The 17,979-nt window shown below is 39.0% G+C and overlaps 4 protein-coding genes and 1 pseudogene across 6 annotated transcripts; 2 read left to right on the top strand and 3 right to left on the bottom strand.

The window, feature by feature from the left end:
• Window positions 1-540: 540 nt before the first annotated feature.
• LOC110808316 (pentatricopeptide repeat-containing protein At5g66520 pseudogene) lies at window positions 541-3,316 on the bottom strand (annotated as a pseudogene).
• Window positions 3,317-3,640: 324 nt separating this feature from the next.
• LOC110808291 (rRNA-processing protein fcf2-like) lies at window positions 3,641-6,511 on the bottom strand. Of its 3 annotated transcripts, none has more exons than XM_088220407.1 (7): window positions 6,373-6,511; window positions 6,250-6,281; window positions 5,907-6,160; window positions 5,736-5,796; window positions 5,093-5,174; window positions 4,878-4,989; window positions 3,641-3,959 (listed from the first exon to the last, which is right to left on the bottom strand). In XM_088220407.1, the coding sequence occupies exons 3-7, from the start codon at window positions 6,140-6,142 to the stop codon at window positions 3,851-3,853; spliced, it is 600 nt and encodes a 199-aa protein (XP_088076533.1). In that variant the 5' UTR covers window positions 6,143-6,160; window positions 6,250-6,281; window positions 6,373-6,511; the 3' UTR covers window positions 3,641-3,850. The 3 variants fall into 3 exon arrangements, with proteins under 3 accessions (XP_088076533.1, XP_088076536.1, XP_088076534.1); XM_088220410.1 differs by having other exon boundaries at window positions 6,250-6,272; XM_088220408.1 differs by lacking the exon at window positions 6,250-6,281.
• Window positions 6,512-7,724: 1,213 nt separating this feature from the next.
• LOC110808311 (putative pectinesterase/pectinesterase inhibitor 58) lies at window positions 7,725-9,753 on the top strand. Its single transcript, XM_022033775.2, has 2 exons — window positions 7,725-8,777; window positions 8,866-9,753. The coding sequence occupies exons 1-2, from the start codon at window positions 7,772-7,774 to the stop codon at window positions 9,561-9,563; spliced, it is 1,704 nt and encodes a 567-aa protein (XP_021889467.1). The 5' UTR covers window positions 7,725-7,771; the 3' UTR covers window positions 9,564-9,753.
• Window positions 9,754-10,027: 274 nt separating this feature from the next.
• Window positions 10,028-13,652, bottom strand: RPL3P (ribosomal protein L3 plastid). Its single transcript, XM_022033776.2, has 5 exons — window positions 13,150-13,652; window positions 12,583-12,792; window positions 11,685-11,789; window positions 10,920-11,033; window positions 10,028-10,412 (listed from the first exon to the last, which is right to left on the bottom strand). Exons 1-5 carry the CDS (start codon window positions 13,501-13,503, stop codon window positions 10,239-10,241), a joined length of 957 nt encoding a protein of 318 aa, XP_021889468.1. The 5' UTR covers window positions 13,504-13,652; the 3' UTR covers window positions 10,028-10,238.
• Window positions 13,653-13,756: 104 nt separating this feature from the next.
• CRSH (Ca2+-activated RelA/spot-like protein) lies at window positions 13,757-17,752 on the top strand. Its single transcript, XM_088220404.1, has 5 exons — window positions 13,757-13,889; window positions 13,994-14,365; window positions 15,063-15,995; window positions 16,251-16,535; window positions 17,129-17,752. The coding sequence occupies exons 2-5, from the start codon at window positions 13,997-13,999 to the stop codon at window positions 17,261-17,263; spliced, it is 1,722 nt and encodes a 573-aa protein (XP_088076530.1). The 5' UTR covers window positions 13,757-13,889; window positions 13,994-13,996; the 3' UTR covers window positions 17,264-17,752.
• The last annotated feature ends 227 nt before the right edge of the window (window positions 17,753-17,979 follow it).

Below are 17,979 nucleotides of genomic sequence, written 5' to 3'. Positions count from 1 at the left end.
CTCAATACTGAGATGTTCATCAACTGTGCATTAGAACTCGGGAAAGAAGATTTGAGCCTGTCCAACAGAACCGGTTCAGGTAGGATTGTACTTGTGTCCTTGAGTTTTAAAGGTGTATTGTAAAAACATCATATAGTACTAAGATTATATCCTAATGCTTCTTCTAATAGATGTTCTACATTTTCTGAATTTCTAAATAAATTTTCCAAAAGAAAGCAGCCAAATCACTTAATGGGAAAAAATAAATCCAAGTAAAGCACATGGAATTATGTATTCTATTTATTAACCAAAGCAAGTGCAAGCAGAATCTATTCCAGAATCTTCTTCTAATCGACGGTATATGTTTCATCATGCTAGAAACACAATAAAATTCAACAAATCAGGAAATAAAATGTTAAAACTCTTATAACATAATAGGCATTTTAAAAATAAGCTTTTGACATGATTAATGATTTTTACTACTAAACTAAAGTTATACAATTTTGTTCATATGAAATTGAGGAGAATCTGGAAGCTGCAAGCATAGAAAATGGGCATTGGTTATCTACAAATTATATAAGCTGATATTGAAGAATCACCAATAATCGTTACACGAGCAATGTCCCATTCTGAAATGGTGAAATCGATGTCTATCTCTTACAATTATTTCACAATTATAAACCTTGGAGATGAGCTTAGTGGCATTATGACAATCTTTACAAACTCGCAAGTTCTTGAAGATCCGGATGGTTTCTCCAGGTTTGGTCTTCAACAATCCAAAGGCAATGGCAAGTTTTTCGCTATGGTAGTATGAAGGGTTGTATCTGTCTTCTTCCTCATCAAGATCGGTATCAGGCACATAACCAAAACATCTTATGCGCTCAAGCATCTCATCAACCTTGCCATATATCTGTTTAGCTTCAGGATGACCTCTTCCTCCAGCTATAAATTCACTGACAACACCTCGTATTTCAATCATGGACACACCTGCTGCCTTGTTTACTCCTCTGTCATTCATTAGTTTCCGGATGTTGGCAACATCTTCCCATCTGCCTACATTTGCGTATAAATTAGCTAGTAACACATATCGCCCGCTGTTATCAGGGTCCAGTTCAATCACTCTCTTCCCAATTTTTTCTCCTAACTCAATGTTTCCATGGATTTTACAAGCTCCAAGAAAAGCACCCAAAACACCTGCATCAGGACTCATAGGCATCTCATTTATAACCTCTCTTGCTTCCTCCAACAACCCAGCTCTTCCTAGTAAATCAACCATGCATCCGTAGTGCTCCATCCGGGTTTCAATTCCATGGACTTGAACCATATAGCGGAAGTAATAACGCCCCTCATCAACTAACCCAGAATGAGCACATGCACTGAGCAAATTCACAAAAGTTATGTGATCAGGAGCTACCGTTTCCCTCTCCATCTTCTTAAAAAGCTCTATGGCATCCTTCCCTTTTCCATGAATTGCCAGCCCTCCGATCATGCAATTCCACGCCGAAATCCCTTTATCACCCAATCCATTGAAAACTTGAAAAGCTTTCTCCAGACACCCGCACTTGCAATACATGTCAATAACTGTTGTACCCAGTTTGGCATCCATTTCGATTCCACTCTTTTCAATGTACTCATGTATCCATTTTCCTTGCTCCAGGCTTCCTAACCCTGTACAGGCTGATAACATACTTGCTGCCACAAACTTATCAAGTGCTACCTTTTCTGCTCTCATCCTATCGAACAAACCAGATGCTTCACAAAAACGGTTGCTCTGCGCACAAGCTGCAATCATGGCATTCCAAGAAACAGAGTTCCTCTCAGGCATCACCTCAAAAATTTCAAAAGCCTCATCTATGGATCCCCATTGAGAGTAGCCAGTTATTAAACTTGTCCAAGAGACGACATCCCGTGTGGGCATCTTATCAAAAACTCTCCTTGCTTCCTCCAAAGATTGAAAATTCACATACATATGTATCAAGTTGTTCTGGGAACAGCCATCTACTCCGTGACCAAACTTGAATACATGGGCATGTACTTGCTTCCCTTCTTCAACAGAATTACGAACACTACAAGCCCTTATAAGAGTTGGGAAAGTAAAGCGATTAGGCGTAGTCAATTCTTGCAACATTTGTAAGTAAAGAAGAATGCAGTTTGCGGACAATTGGGCTTGTAGGTGGCCTTTCATTATGGTGTTATAAATGAAAGCGTCTGGGTGGGGGATTGTGGTGAACACCTGAAGTGCATAACCCAGATCGCCATTTTCGGAGATGGCGCAGAACTTGATGACGCGACCAATGGCATCGTTATCAACAGAGAGACCAAGTTTGATGATTTGAGAATGGTGTTGCCTGAGCTCGGCCATTGTGGAGCATGTTTGGAGTCCCTGATATGGCGTATATTGGGTCTTTGGTGGGTTTAACAAGGGTGGATTGGCTTGAAGGTGTAGTGAGGCCATAGTTTGCAGGTAACCAGCCGAATGGATGTCAGTCGTAGGATTCTTTTTTATTTATATGCAGATTTTTTTATGGACCCGCTTAATACCCACAGACAAAAACTTGCTAATTTCTGCTCACTTTCTCCACAAGGTATTAGCCATCAGAATTGCAAGGAGAGCCATCGAGCTCGAGCGCCTCCCACACGGCTTGTCTGCCAAACCTGCTGTCCATAAGTTACACTTGTTTTCTTCTGGTCGAAGTTGCTGCTGTGAAATCGAGCTGGGTTTGTCTTGGCTTTCATTATTATTTTTAAATGATTTTCTTTGACCCATGAGTAAAAAGCAGAACCAGGAAAAGTTCGACCAAAGCCTCTTTTTATAAGAATTTGCGCTGAGTTTTTTGTGAAGTAATCTGCCTTAGTTCAAGCGTACTGATTTTCTTGTATGACAACACAGAAAATCCAACAAACAATAACAGAGAGGAAATCCTAATAGTACTACCTTCAGCTGTAATAACAGAAATTGTTCCATTTCTAAATACCAGTTCTTGGGGGCAGCTCAGCAGAAATTTTTTCTCTCTCTGATAATAAGCCTGGAGCGCCTTGCCATCTTCCTCAGCAGTCTAAATTAAATCTGTGAACTCTCAAGGGCGGGCAGATGGAAAATTTAGGAAACGATGGTAAGAAAATTTAGGAAATGTCTGGTGTTAGGACGAAAGGAAAAAAGAAAACCCTTTTGAAGTTGATGATAGGATAGGACTAACATCACCCTTTTGACTCCATTCGTTGGAGCCTCTGCCTCTCATTCAAAACTCCAGTCTTCAGTTTGGTTCATAGAAAAAGTTTTATAAATTAGTGATCAGTACAACATTATCTACAAAATTCAATAATTTCAGAGATACAGAAACACAAATGTATCATATTTAAATTTTAATTTCCCCCTCGAAAGACAAATCAGGCCTTGGTTTTATGCTTGGAGTCAAATTGAGCTTGTTTTTGTAAGTTTCGATTCTTTGAATATTAAAGCCTAGTTCATAAGCAAATGCAATCTTATCTGCTGATACAACTCGATGTTAATGTGTCATTAATGGCTTTCTGCAACTTCTACAAGATGATTAACTCAGAGAAGAATCATTTCGCTCGTGTTTGGGTTTGCAGCCACCACAACACTTTTTCTGTCTAACACCAACTATTTGGTTTGTGGAATCGGCGCCACAACATCAACAGCTTGCTCCACTGAGAAGGACCTTCTCAGAAACATTATAATCTTCACCAAATATTACATAATGTTCATTAAATACTAACTTATATATACTCTTTTACCAAAGGTCCCACACTACATTAAATTTCATATCAAAACCCTACTTCTCTTCTCCTATCTTCATACAAAAACAAGCATCTATTGCAATTGTGCCAACCTCCGCAGATGCTGAAGGCATCAGTGCCTTCTCTGCTTTGCCCGCTTAAATGACTGTTGACCCCTTATCTTCCATTTTTTATTTCCAGCTGGTCGATTATGCTCTTCAATTTCACGAACCTTGCGTTTCCTGCAAATGTTGACCCAAATAAACAGACATAAATAAGTATCCACTGTTTTTTTTTTCTTTAGAATTCAGATTGGGAGGGTGTGGGCATTCACAGAGATTGATGAACATACTGCAATTCACCCACAATACAAGAAAACAGACATAGAAACTTTTTACAAATAGTGTTTTTCATTAGAACAAATCAAAAGCAAACATCATCTTCCAATACTTCAATTGAAAGCCAGAACAGAACAGATTCTTACAGTAAAAAAATAAAAGGAAAACTTATTGGAAGTGACCTAGACTTAGTGCCAAGGCCTCAGTACTAAGATGTTCATCCACTGTGTCATTAATGTTCAGGGGAAGAGATTAGAGCCCATCCAAAGAACCAGGTCAGGTAAGATTGTACTTGTGTCCTTGCGTTTTAAGGAGATCATGAATGATATTTATAGCAATGACAAGGTCAAAATCTAAAAGTGTATTGTAAAATCACCATAATAATACTAAGATTGTACTCTAGAGCTTCTTCTACTAGATATTTTACATTTTCTGAATTTCTATTAAATTTTTTCAAAACACAGCAGCCAAATCTCTTAATGAGAAAAAAATGAAATCTAAATAAAGCACATGGAGTTATTGTATTCTGTTCATTAACCAAAGCAAGTATAAGCAAAATCTTAAGTTCCAGAATACCATGCCCAACATATTGGGCACTTTGTTTTTTCCTCAATTCAAAAAGGTATGTGAAAGAAGCCAATCTTTCAGGCAAAGATCACATATTTCACAATAAGGCCTAAAACCACTTAATTCCTGTCATTAGCATTCAGTTCTTCATCTCAATCAAAATGATGATATACATTTTGTCATGCTAGAAACAAATAAAATTCCACAAATCAGGAAATAAAAGCATAAACAAACTAAGCTATCAGCCCATCTCACCTGTACCGCCCAAGATTGGGATCAGAAAGCAGTTCATCAGCAAGGGTTGCCTTTCTCTCTTTCTTGGTTAGTCTACCACTGAAGAAATCTGTTGCTGATTCAATAACCGTACCTACCTGCATTGTCAAAAGAAACTAGATATCAGAGCAAGACAAAGATATAAGGGCTTGCGGTTGTATGTTCCAGATCCCATTACTTTACATGACATCATAAACTTGCCTGGAAATACTTGGGCAGAGCTTTTGATTTTGAATCACCCTTCTTGTAATGTCTCTTTGGATCAAGAACACTCCTTAACTGTATGATAGAAAAAGTAAAGAAGAGGATGGTTATGAACGAGCAAATTTCTTATAACACAAGACCATACGCCCATGTCTACCACAGAAGAAGATGGCAACAACTAGCAGGAATACAGAAATGTGATTATCTTGACAAATCCATAAGCCCACTGCATTATGCACATTCAAGTAACTAAATTTGCTTAAACAGCACTCGAGTAACTAAATGCCAGATTTAATCAAGAATTGACAAAACCAGGCCAGTCCCCAATATACATATATATATATATATATTATATTTTAGATAATGCGGGTGGTAGCAGGAGCTTGCCAGGCTGGATTTTGTTCAACTTAGAAAGTTAGAGAGGGGCTTAGGTATACCCCAAGTCCACCAAACAACGCAAGCACATCACTGGCATCTGGGGGAGACGGCAGGGGGACTTTCACCCCTTAGTCCGCTTAGGTGTACATCGTATTGGGTAGGGCCACGTCCCAATACAGGCCAGTTCCCAATATCATAAAGCTAGAACATGCTTAACATAAACAAATAATACGGATGAAAAACAAGGCAAAAAAAAACCTTGAGTAATTGAAGATCCTTTTTCAACTCTGGAGTGATAGTTGGAGCAGGCATCTCAAACCTATTTACAAACAATAACATCAAATAAGTACAACTCGTTGGTTCCTGACAACAACTGGCAGTAAAAAGAAAAGCCTAAAGGTTAACTTGCGTCTAAAATCCACAGCTTACCAGTTGCTGCCAGCAGTGTCTTTGAGTTGCTTTCTAGATAGTTTGTTGAGTTTTCTAGGATCATTCGGGGGAACAAAGAGCCCATCAACGAGCTCTGAATTGGATTTCCAAAGCGCACAGCTTTCGGGTCGATTTTGGAGCTTATTAGCAGACACGGATCCCGTTTTGTTTACGGTTGAGAAATCCGGCACCTTCGGCTGCCATGAAAGACCAATTGATGGTTTGATTTCTGGCATTCTGGGTTCAATTTAAACCTACAATGAAAAAAGAAAACCGTTGCTATGTAAGTGTAGAATAAAATTATGAGTAATGCGTCAACAATTGCATTGGCTTTGGCTCTTACTGGAGATAAAAGATCCTTGATTACTGAAGAATCTTCCTCGAAAAACAAAAAGTAATCACAATCATATCAGAAGTGAATGTACTTATGAATTAAAAATCAGGCAAAACCGAACTCATGACGTACCAAATAAAACAATCACCACCCAACCGCCCCGCACCGGTAGAATTATAGCGAGAAAAAGCTTTAGGCTTGCCTTTGTTGGCGACGGGCGACCCGGGGGTGGGAAAAGGAATTAGGGTTCTGGGAAGTCAGTCTTCAATTCCTGGCGGGAGACAGAAAGAAAGAGTGTCGTAAGATCCGAACTGTTAGGCCTGCTAATAGACCCGGCCCATGTTCACAAAAACACAAAAAAAAAAAAAGACAAAACTGATATAATAAAGAATTAAATTATTATTTGTTTCATGTGATTTTTTTGTCATAATTTAATTCTAAATTTTTATTATAATTTGATTCTCAAATCAAAAGCAGGTTTAGATTTTTTTTAATTTATAAAAAAAAAAATTATTTTTAAAATCATATAAATAACTTAACAGAATTTATAAATAAAGACGAATATAAACACATAAAATTTTCACGTGCTTAATAATTTTTACTACTAAACTAAATTAGATCAGGTGGAGAATTAAGAAACTGCGCGTACAGAAAAATACGCGTTAACAATTAATAAGTTAATGTTAAAGAATCGCTAATAATCGATCGTTCCATTTTAGAACAGTGAAATTGAAGTCTATACCTTACGATTATTTTAGCAATCGTAAACCTAATGGCATTATGAAAATCTTTCCGAGCTCACAAGTTCTTGGAGATGTGAATGACTTCAACAATCCAAAAGCAACAACAGAGTTCTTTTGCAATGATACTGTAAAAGGCTTTGTATCTGTCTTCTTCCTCATCAAGCACACTACTAAAAAACATCTCATCAAGCTTCAGGATGACCTCTTGTTCCTCCTACAAGTTCAGTCGCAACATTTGGTGTTCTGAAGTTGGCAACATCTTCCCATCTAGCTGGTAACAAATATGACCTGCCGGCTTCCAGTGTTCCCATGGGTTTTACAGGCTTCCAAGAAGAGCACCCAGAACAGCCACATCAACACTCATGGGCATCTGAGTTTCAACAAGGTGTCGTGAGGCCACAGTTTGTAGTAACCAGGCAAATGGTAGAAAAAATATGATTAATGTTTATCACAAGATATGAAATAATTTTAGTTTGAGTGTAGAAAAAAATTAGAACTTCAATGAAAATTAAAAAAAAAAAAAAAAAAGAAAAGTAAGAAAATTGAAAGTCCAAAAGTAGGGAAAGCATTGTAGAGAGGGAAGTCAATTTCGGAGAACTGATGCTGGAGAGGTTTATCTTTATCTATGGCTGACTATTAATAACTCCGTCTTTCCCTGACCTTAACCTCTGAATAAAACTATCGCTTATTTTTAGACCAGTCCCATCTCCTATAAAACATACCCTCTTCCTCCTTACCTCCTTCATAATTAAATCTCTTTCTTTGTAAAACATTTCTTCTTGGTCCTCATGGGTGCAGGAGGCAGAGTTATTGGAGCAGGAGTCTCCGTCATTCTTGTTATTGGCGTCTGTATTGCAGTTATAGGTGGTCTCAAAGGCAGAAACATGGCCGACGAAGGCGATGTTTTATCCACCACTTCAAAGTCTGTGGCTGCCATTTGTAATCCCACAGATTACAAGCAAGCATGTGTGGAGAGCCTCGACACCCTTGTCAGCAATCATACTGCTACTCCCACAGACTTCATCCAAGCGGCCATCAATGCCACCATCAAGGCTGTGCAACAAACCTTGGACCACGTCGGCATCATCTTCGACAAGCCCGAAGAAATGAATCCTTACCAGAAGATGGCCAAGGAAGATTGTGAGGACTTGTTGAATTTCGCGGTTCAGGAGTTGCAAGCGACGTTTTCCATGGTAGGAGATAACGACATGCACAGTTTGAAAGATAGAGAGGGGGAGATTAGTAGTTGGTTGAGCTCTGTTATTTCGTACCAGGAGACGTGCCTTGATGGGGTGGAGGAGTCGGATATGAAGATTCAATTGTCAAATGGGCTTCTGAATGCAACTCAGCTTACAAGCAATGCGATTGCAATTGTGTCAGCCATTTCTGGGATCCTGAGTAACTTCAATATCACACTCACGACCAACCCAGAGTCTCGAAGACTTGCAGAAAGGGAGGATGTTAAAGGAGGTGAGTACCCGGGGTGGATGAGGGCTCAGGACAGGAAGTTGTTGGGCAGCAATCACAAAGGGCGGGTGACCCCAAATGCCGTAGTAGCCAAAGATGGGAGTGGAAATTTCAAGACCATCGGGGAAGCCCTCGCTGCATATCCTAAGAACCACGTAGGAAGATATGTGATATACGTGAAGGCTGGGATTTACAATGAATACGTGACTGTGGAGAGGACACAGACCAATATTTTCATGTATGGAGATGGGCCGCGACAGACCATCATCACCGGAAAGAAAAGCTTCCATTTCGATAAGATAACCACTTTTAGGACTGCCACATTCTGTAAGTAAATTAATTATTTTTTAAAGTAAATTAAGTTAGTTTTTTAAAGAAGAAAATTCTGACGATTGGTGCGTGCATATATGAGCAGCGGTGATGGGAAATGGGTTTGTAGGGAAGTCAATGGGATTTCAGAACACGGCGGGGCCCGAAGGACATCAGGCAGTGGCACTAAGAGTCCAAGCAGACGCATCGGCATTTTATAACTGCAGAATAGACGGGTATCAAGACTCGCTTTATGTGCAAGCTCATAGGCAATTCTACCGCAACTGCGTCATCTCTGGTACAATCGACTTCATATTTGGTGACTCCAGCACACTTATCCAGAACTCGTTGATCATCGTGAGGATGCCGATGAAAGGGCAAAAGAATTCAGTGACCGCACATGGACGAAAAGACAGGCGGCAGACGACAGGGTTGGTAATCCAAAACTGTCGAATTGTTCCGGAACAAAAGCTGGCTCCTATGAAGAACGTGTATCCCTCCTACTTGGGGAGGCCATGGAAGGAGTATTCAAGGACAGTTATAATGGAATCCATAATCGGAGATGTGATTCAACCGGCAGGATGGATGGAATGGCAAGGGAACTTCGCGTTGGACACACTCGATTACGCGGAATATGGAAACCAAGGACCTGGTTCAGCAACAAACCAGAGGGTGAGGTGGAGGGGATTCCATGTCATTACCAACAGAAACGAGGCTCTTCAATACACGGCCGGTCAGTTTCTCCAAGGCAACACCTGGCTTCCGCTTACTGGTGCACCCCACATTCTCGGCCTAAAGAATTGATTTACTTACTGCCACTTCGCTTTTCACTTTCCATTTTCCACTTTCCACTTGATATGTACATATACATACATGTAAGTGGGATCAGAGGAGAGGTTTGGTCGCCATTTGCCACCCCCCAAACTAGCCACCTGTTTCTTTCTTATCTATCTTCTTCTACATGAATAATATCATTTTATTTTCATTTCCCAAACTAACTATTCAGTCCATCATAATAACAGCTTATGCTTATTTTCTTGACATTTACTTATCCACCACCAAGCATTCATCGACTACTTTGAAATTAATTCAGAAGACACGCCAATAAACAACTAATGCTACCTCCAGACTAATGTTTTATTTCCCCAACTCGTTACCTACACATTAAAATTCCAAGGCCAAGTTTAGTCCCAGAGGGGTTGTTTCCAGACCTTCCTTGGCGCCATAAACGCGCAGGTTATGTCCTTCCTAATTATGTTTACCAGGAAAAAAGAAGATCAGAGGCCAATTTAATTGAAAAAAAATGTAAAAATTACATGCCTCCCATCTTCATTCAGTCCTGTAACATTATGATTTAAAATCTCCATCTAAGAGCCTCCCCAGGTCCCATCCCCTCAACTCTGGTGAAAGAACAACCCAATACCATACCAAATAAAAAGAAACGAGTTTCTCTATAACAATTATCACCATAAGCCCCCATCAATCTGCCAACATGAATGGATCTACATCGCCAAGATCAGCAGTAAGAGGTCCCAATTCCGTTGCATCCTCATCTTCTGCCGCAAAGTAAGTCGGGAATGGAAGTGATGAAACATCAGGTTTGTTATAGAAAGCATCTTTTACAAACACAAAGTTCCCTGTGGCACCTGGAACCTATTTAACCCAAAAAAAGAAAAATAAAAAACATTTCTGTGAAGATATTTAATAGGACAATGACTTTATGAAAATATATATGTACACACACATCCATATGAAAGCCTCTTCTTCCGATTCCCCTTTCTATTTCTTTTCTGCAATTCTCGTTTCAATTTCTTTTGACATATGAAAATGTGCAATCTGTGATAATAAGAGTCCAGTAGGAACAGCAATCTCCTATTATTCATGTGTAAAATGCAATGACAAAGCTCATCCTACCAACTACGTGTTTTTCACCACAACCACCCAGTCCCTTGAAGGATCAAATGATAAAAAATGCATACAGATATTATACCATATGCACAAAACATTTTGCCAAAACCCGATCATTGGTAAACCCTTAAAATAGTTCCACACTTCAGTAAATTGTAACACCATTTTGCAGGAACTCCACATAATCAAGGCACCTTTATCCGCATATTTTTTAGATTTATATCAGAAAGCATAGTTGAAAAAGAATCATACCTGTCCTCTAACCCACATCAAATTCCTTGCTGGATCTATTCTGTAGACCCATACATTTTTTACTGTTCTCTGCTTCCCACCCATACGCCCAGGCATCTTCTTGCCTTTGAAAACCTGTCATAGAACAGTGTAATTAACAATATTACACCCCAAAAACACTCACAATACTGCAAAAATCGTTAGCAGTTTACAAAGAAAATCATAATCATGAAACATCATTTTATACAGTAATGCAGAAAAGAGGTCAACAATGGGTTTAAATAAATGGCGTCCTCCGTCTTCTATATAATTACCACTTGCTCTAGAAAGAAAAGCAAAGTATAAATAATCCAAACCCAGCATACAACAGGAAGACAGTCCAAGGGAGGACAAAAGGAAAAGCTCGCCCCACCTGAACCGAGCTCTAGGAAGAGAAAGAGGAAAATATAAACCTAAATTTCTGGGGAAAGTTTTAGACCTGCCCTATCATAAACATTAGAGTAATGATTGTTCTGTTCTCCCTGATATTAATCTATCAGTTTAGTCATAAAACACCATCAGAATCAGACAGTATATTAGACGATACGAACATTTCAGAGATATGGCACATGAAACAAAACAAAGATGCAGAATCATTGAATTTTTCTTGTCACATAAGATTCTGCTGTATGCATCTCTTGTAACAATTTTGGATTTTAAGTGTTTTAATATTCTCGTGCAATAAAATCTCATATAGTGGCTATCAAGATTAAAACACATTAAATAACCTTAATAAATCATACAAACCTTTCCAGGGGCATCCCTCTGACCCGTGGAACCAATACTTCGATGTGATAGTGATGCACCATGAGATGCTGGCATTCCTTTAAATCCCCATCTCTTCATTCCACCCTGGATTCCACATGGAATAAAAGAAAAGCAATGATAATGTTAATCTATCACAACCAACAGGATTTTACACAACTACCCCAAACTTCATTGATTTAGCCTCTTACCAGAAAACCAAGCACCTATAGCATGTAAAAATATATGAAACACCTCTACACACTCTTACAAATTAAATCTTAGCTATTATGAAGAATCTAAAACAATAAATCCTAATTTCATTATTCCCTTTAAGTGCAACAATTCTCATCTCCATAAATTCATATACATGACATGCTGAAGCAGAAAAATTGCACACCTTCCTAGCCCCAACCACGAAAACTCATACACAATAATATATCTACGGAGATTTCTGGCATTTAGATATTGGGAAACCAAACAAGATAATATGATTTACCAATTGGAGAGTAGCAATCGTTAGCCAATATCCATGTTTGTAAGGAATGCATAAAATATTAGTATATACTTGTAGGGTATTAATTTAAGATCTAATGAACTAAAACATTTGAAACTATATGCACTATTTGTGATTCTCGCTCGCAAGAATGTGAGGGTTTCAACACCATCACTTACTCAATAAGTGTTTTTAAAGTATCAATTAGTCACGTCCATCATTACTAAAACTCCTAAAAAGTATCTTGTTTACAAAAAATGGTCTTTTTATTTGAGAGATGAAAATATTAGCATTGAAGTACAATAAATTGATCTTATTAGGAAGCACATTGCAAATATGAAAGAAACTAAACAAAAAGGCAATAGGAAGAAAGCCAATAGAAAATAAAGGCAAGAAATAGTTCACCTGAAAACCTTTCCCTTTCGTTATTCCTGTGACATCAAGGTACTGCCCTGGAACAAAATGGCGAACACCGATCGAGGTACCAACAGGAAGAAGTGCATCTTCTGTCACAGGAAACTCCCTCAACTTCCTCTTCAATGGTACACCTTGAGCTCTAAAATGGCCTACTTCTGGCTTCGTCAAATGCTTTTCCTTCTTCTGCCCGCAACCAATCTAACTAACAGCACAATAGAAAACCAGAAAAGAATTTTAAACACAAACCATGGTAACCTCTCCAAATCCGATGCTGAATACGTTCTTTTTACGCTAGCCATTACCTAAGGCCGAATTAAAAAGTGGAACTTTATGCAAATGCCCTTTCCTATTCATAGAAGTGAAGGAAATAGCTTTTCAGCGGTTTAGGGTTAACAAGATCTAGGAGATCATCTCACCATGTTAAGTAAAATAGCAGAAAAAATAATTAACTTTCAAATTCTGGTCTTCCAATGAGTGATCTCGGCACTCAAATTTTTTTTTTGTTTAAAAAAGCGCTCGTCAGTAAATTCTCATTCGGTAGGAAGTCACTATTACCTGTAGGGCAAAAATGCCTTCTTTCTCGACAGTCTTGACCTGAGAAACAATATTATCGTCGACCCATAAAATAGTGATAGGAATCTTAGCACCCCATTTATCCCAAAGAGCGGTCATTCCACATTTGATGGCAATAACACCAGTGCGCTTGGAGATGGGGGTCATGATTCCGGATTTGGCTTCGATGATCCGGGTGGGTGGGAGGACGACCTCCGACTCATGGGTGCTGAATCTCCGGAGGCAGATGAAGGTGTGAGGAACTCCTGATGCAGTTGCCGAAGTTGATGTGAGCTTAGGGTTGGAAGTGAGGAGCTGGTAGAGACGAGGGACGAGGCCTCTAGATAAGGCCGACATGGCAATAAGTGAAAGGGGAAGTTGGAATTGCGCTTGTTAAGGTTAAGGGGAGGTTGAAGTTGCAGGGTACATGGCTTGAACTAAGGTGGAAGAGATGAGAAGACGAGAAAACGGGGAAAAGCCCGGAAAGGGATTTAGAGTAGGGTTTTAGGGTGGGGAATGTATCTATGGTGGAGAGTGTTTTATGTTCTCTACATGACTGCCATTTATATGAGGACACGTGTCAAGAAGATGTGATCTCTGATCATCCAGTAAAAACTGGTAAAAGGTCTGAAAGTAGAAAATAATTTGGGTTTCAAGTAAAAAACAGAAATCGATTCCTACTTGGCACGAAAACAGCCATGGAATATAGAAATGAAGGAATAACCCAAATCAAACTCAGCTGAGTGAGTGAAAGTTGCTGCAAAAAATTTTCTAAATTCTTCAAAATTTCTAAAATCTTCTCTTTCGTAACTTCTGAATGTTTATATGTATGTAAATATATGTATAGACAATGACGGAGCTGTGGCATCCTCTTCAATTCTCCAGCCCCAAATTTGGAGTCCCCAGTCGCAGGCCACATGTGGCGCCGCTTCTCCAAGGACACGGTCAAATTCACCTCCTCCGGAACACTCCCGCCGTGAAAACTTCGGCGACGGCCAGAGCACCCGAGGCGGCCGGCGGCAAGATGGTTGTGGAACTGGTAGGAGCCTTCAACGAGCTAACGGAGAGGATGAACGTGTTGTCTACGTGCTCATCTCGTATCCTCTTCAAGGCTCTCAAGATCTCCATCCCTATCCTCCAGCAACTTCCTCTTTCTCCCGATGGCCGCTCGCCCCTTTCCAGGGCCTTATCCCTCGCTCTCCTTCTCGCCAATCTCCAGGTCTCTCTCTCCATTTCTTCTACTTCACTTCAGTCTTGCTTTTCCTTCACATTTGTTTCGCTCCTCTTTTCGGTAACATCAGTTTGACCTTTTGACTATTACAATATTTGGCTTAAGAATTCTTTATTATAGGTTACAGTGCACTTACCAATCAATCCTTTTGAATCTGCTTAAAAACTAGAACCAGTCTTGTATTTAGTTGATCGTTTCCAGGTCTCAATCAAAAAGGTTATTTTAGAGTCGTATAAACTTGCAGGCAAACTGTCAAAATAATACCAACTCTGTTACAAATTTAGGCCTTGACAACATTAAAACAGAGGTGTATATCCTATAGTTATTAAGAATTATCTGTCCCTGTATTTGCTTGGCATTTCTCGTTGCATTTCATTCATACAAGCCAGGGGAGCCTGCCTCCCCGTAATCTTGCTGGTACCAAAGTAAGAAACCATTTTAACCTTATGCCTTCAGGGCTACATTTTTTTAGTAATGTTGATGGATTTCCACTCAAAATCTAGAAATATTTTAAACTGGACTAGACAAGTCATGGTTTTATGAGTTCCCCAATTACTTAAGTTCACTCCCTTGCTTGATTAGTTGCAATGCAATGCATTTCTCCACAGCTTTTGGCGAATTTTTATTGATTGATCACATTTTCCACTGCTTTTCTCTGATTGTTTATTGATTGAATTGATCTCAGATGGATGCGGAAGTTATTTCAGCCAGCATTTTGAGAGAGGTTCTTGAGGCAGGCTTAATATCCATACATGAAGTAAGAGATCAGATAGGTATTGGTACTGCTCATCTATTGCATGAAAGTCTACGAATGAAAAATATGCCTTCAAGAATTGATGTTTTGGATGATGAAAGTGCCACTGCGTTAAGGAAGTTCTGTCTCACCTATTATGACATCAGGGCCATTATTCTAGAGTTGGCTCTTAAACTTGATATGATGAGACATCTTGATTACCTGCCAAGATTTCGTCAGCAAAAACTTTCCTTAGAGGTCATGAGAATACATGCGCCCTTAGCTCATGCTGTTGGAACCAACTATTTGTCACTGGAGCTGCAGGACCTTTCATTTCGCTACCTGTTCCCATATTCCTACCTTTATGTGGATGCCTGGTTAAGAAGCCATGAGGCCGGGAGTAAACCTCTGATAGATATTTACAAGGAACAGCTGCTTCAATCCTTAAAAGCTGATTCCACTTTGGTGGATTTGGTAAATGATGTCTCAGTCAAAGGCCGTTATAAAAGTCGTTATAGCACAATGAAGAAGCTGGTGAAAGATGGACGGGAGCTAGAAGAAGTAAATGATATTCTTGGGCTGCGGGTCATAGTGAAGCCTAAATCTGGAGTAGATATGTCAGAATTAGGTGAGAAAGCATGCTACAGGGCACGTGAAATTATCCAGTCTATGTGGAAAGAAATGCCACACAGAACCAAAGATTACATTGCCAAGCCCAAGGCAAATGGGTACAGGAGTCTACATATGGCAGTGAATGTGAGTGAGGATGGCAGGACCAGACCTCTAATGGAGATACAAATACGAACTACTGAAATGGATTTGTTGGCTGCTGGTGGGACTGCATCCCATTCCCTGTACAAAGGTGGTGTTACTGATTTAGAAGAGGTCAGCACTCTGCTCTTCTTTTGAGAAGTAGTCTTAGATTTACTCTGTGTCCATATACGAAGAATTCAATCCTGTAGAAACTTCAAAGCGCGAAGAGGATCCTCTGGCCAAGTTTTCCCTCTCCTTTTCTCCTTTTTTAAAAAAATTAAAAAAAAAAAAAAGTTCTAATGTCTGTTAAAACAGTGTGAACCATTTGATCTGCATGCTTTAAATTGGCATTACGTTAGAAACAGATTTTTATTTGTTGATGTTCAGGCGAAGCGGCTTAAGGCCATAATGATGGCTGCTGCTGAACTTGCAGCACTGCGTCTTAAAGACTTTCCTTCTGCAAATCACAAAGGTCTTCAAGTGGATCAGAGAGATCGGGTATTCCGGCTTCTTGATAAGAATGGTGATGGAAGGATTAGTATCGAGGAGCTAATGGAAGTGATGGAAGAGCTTGGTGCACCAGGTGAAGATGCCCGGGAGATGATGCAACTTCTTGATTCAAACAGCGATGGTTCTCTGAGCTCCGATGAATTTAACTTGTTTCAGAAACAAGTACGTATCAATTTTCTTTGTAATGGAAGTAATGAGGACATCCTGGCTTAATATGAATATTGGATACTGGTTTAATTAACACATTGATAATCCATATGCATCCTATTTCTCTGATCAGTCATAATTTGAATACCACTGAGTGATAATTGTTCTCAACAGATTTTGATGGTGTTCGGCTGGTGCTTTTTTCTCCTATCATTCACTAAAAGAATTTTTTAAAAAAAAAAAAAAACTAACATGGCTGGTTTAGCAATACTTTTAGTGAAAACTTGGAAAGATAGGATCAGGACTTGGGGATAGATGGTTTGCACTTTTAAGAACCCAGTTTTTGTAATCTACTACTACTAAGGTGCCTCCCTGAAGTAAGATACCTTGACTTTGATACCAAATCTTGATAGAAGTAGATAATTTTATGTTGGATAGGAAATCATCATTGTCATTTAGCTATGGAGATGATGTTTTTGATTCTTCGTGGGATTTGTTAGCATTCTCATACAGCTTATTTAAATGATATTTCATTCAATAGCACACACTAACGAATAGCTGATCTATTTGATGTTCTATTTTGTTGTAACCACACATTATTTCTTTAGGTTGAATTTATGCGCAACTTAGAGGACAAAGATGACCAGTACCGGACAACATTAAATGAGAAGCTTCAGATGGCAGACAACAGCGGCTTGATTCAGGTATATAGCAAAGAACTTGGTGACAGGCTTGCAAATTAGACTCGTTTGCATCTCAGTTTAACTGTTACTCAAGATTTAAGAATATGATGCAAGTCACAAAAAATACATTCAATTGCCATGTCCGCTGTGTGGATTGTAGATAATTACAAATTTCTGCGGTGTGATGCATCGTAATATTATGATTCAAAAGAGGTAGGCTTCAACTTGTAGGAGATACATGTACTTCTACGGAATCAAATAGAACTTGGTGACAGGCTTGCAAATTAGACTCGTTTGCATCTCGGTTTAAGTGTTACTCAAGATTTAAGAATATGATGCAAGTCACAAAAAATATATTCAATTGCCATGTCCGCTGTGTGGATTGTAGATAATTACAAATTTCTGCTGTGTGATGCATCGTAATATTATGATTCAAAAGAGGTAGGCTTCAACTTGTAGAAGATGCATGTACTTCTACGGAATCAAATAGAAAAATGTTGAATGATATTGACAATGTATTTATGTATTTGAAGAATATATTTGCTGTAACTATTTCTTTTTTTTTTCTTTTTTTTTTTCAATAGCCTTTTCTTTCTAAAGATTTCCAAGTCCTGAAGCAAAATCCTGTTCCTTAAAAAAAAAAATCTAAAACAATAGGATACAGAAGAAAAGCAGGAACGTTTTGGGAACCCTTACCCGCAGTACACCATTGACACTTTTGAACTGGTCTACCAAACTTATAGAATAATTTCTCCAAAATACCCCCCAGCATCAGT

The sequence above is a fragment of the Carica papaya genome, chromosome 5, assembly GCF_054855325.1.
Source record: "Carica papaya isolate Zhongbai chromosome 5, ASM5485532v1, whole genome shotgun sequence".
In the NCBI taxonomy this organism is placed as follows: Eukaryota; Viridiplantae; Streptophyta; class Magnoliopsida; order Brassicales; family Caricaceae; genus Carica; species Carica papaya.
Note: the sequence above shows the minus strand (reverse complement) of the source record. Positions and strands in the feature narration are given on the sequence as shown.

What these genes read in the sequence shown, in the direction of transcription:
- LOC110808291 (XM_088220407.1), bottom strand. Translation starts at nt 6,142, where the DNA reads ATGCCAGAAATCAAACCATCAATTGGTCTTTCATGGCAGCCGAAGGTG. An exon ending in AGGATCTTCAATTACTCAAG is followed by an intron (nt 5,175 to 5,735) that starts GTTTTTTTTTGC and finishes TCTATCATACAG; the next exon opens with TTAAGGAGTGTTCTTGATCC. An exon ending in GCCCAAGTATTTCCAGGCAA is followed by an intron (nt 4,990 to 5,092) that starts GTTTATGATGTC and finishes CAATGCAGGTAG; the next exon opens with GTACGGTTATTGAATCAGCA.
- LOC110808311 (XM_022033775.2), top strand. Translation starts at nt 7,772, where the DNA reads ATGGGTGCAGGAGGCAGAGTTATTGGAGCAGGAGTCTCCGTCATTCTT. An exon ending in TTTTAGGACTGCCACATTCT is followed by an intron (nt 8,778 to 8,865) that starts GTAAGTAAATTA and finishes ATATATGAGCAG; the next exon opens with CGGTGATGGGAAATGGGTTT.
- RPL3P (XM_022033776.2), bottom strand. Translation starts at nt 13,503, where the DNA reads ATGTCGGCCTTATCTAGAGGCCTCGTCCCTCGTCTCTACCAGCTCCTC. An exon ending in AAGGCATTTTTGCCCTACAG is followed by an intron (nt 12,793 to 13,149) that starts GTAATAGTGACT and finishes GCTGTTAGTTAG; the next exon opens with ATTGGTTGCGGGCAGAAGAA. An exon ending in CGAAAGGGAAAGGTTTTCAG is followed by an intron (nt 11,790 to 12,582) that starts GTGAACTATTTC and finishes TGTGGAATCCAG; the next exon opens with GGTGGAATGAAGAGATGGGG.
- CRSH (XM_088220404.1), top strand. Translation starts at nt 13,997, where the DNA reads ATGACGGAGCTGTGGCATCCTCTTCAATTCTCCAGCCCCAAATTTGGA. An exon ending in GTGTTACTGATTTAGAAGAG is followed by an intron (nt 15,996 to 16,250) that starts GTCAGCACTCTG and finishes GTTGATGTTCAG; the next exon opens with GCGAAGCGGCTTAAGGCCAT. An exon ending in TTAACTTGTTTCAGAAACAA is followed by an intron (nt 16,536 to 17,128) that starts GTACGTATCAAT and finishes TTATTTCTTTAG; the next exon opens with GTTGAATTTATGCGCAACTT.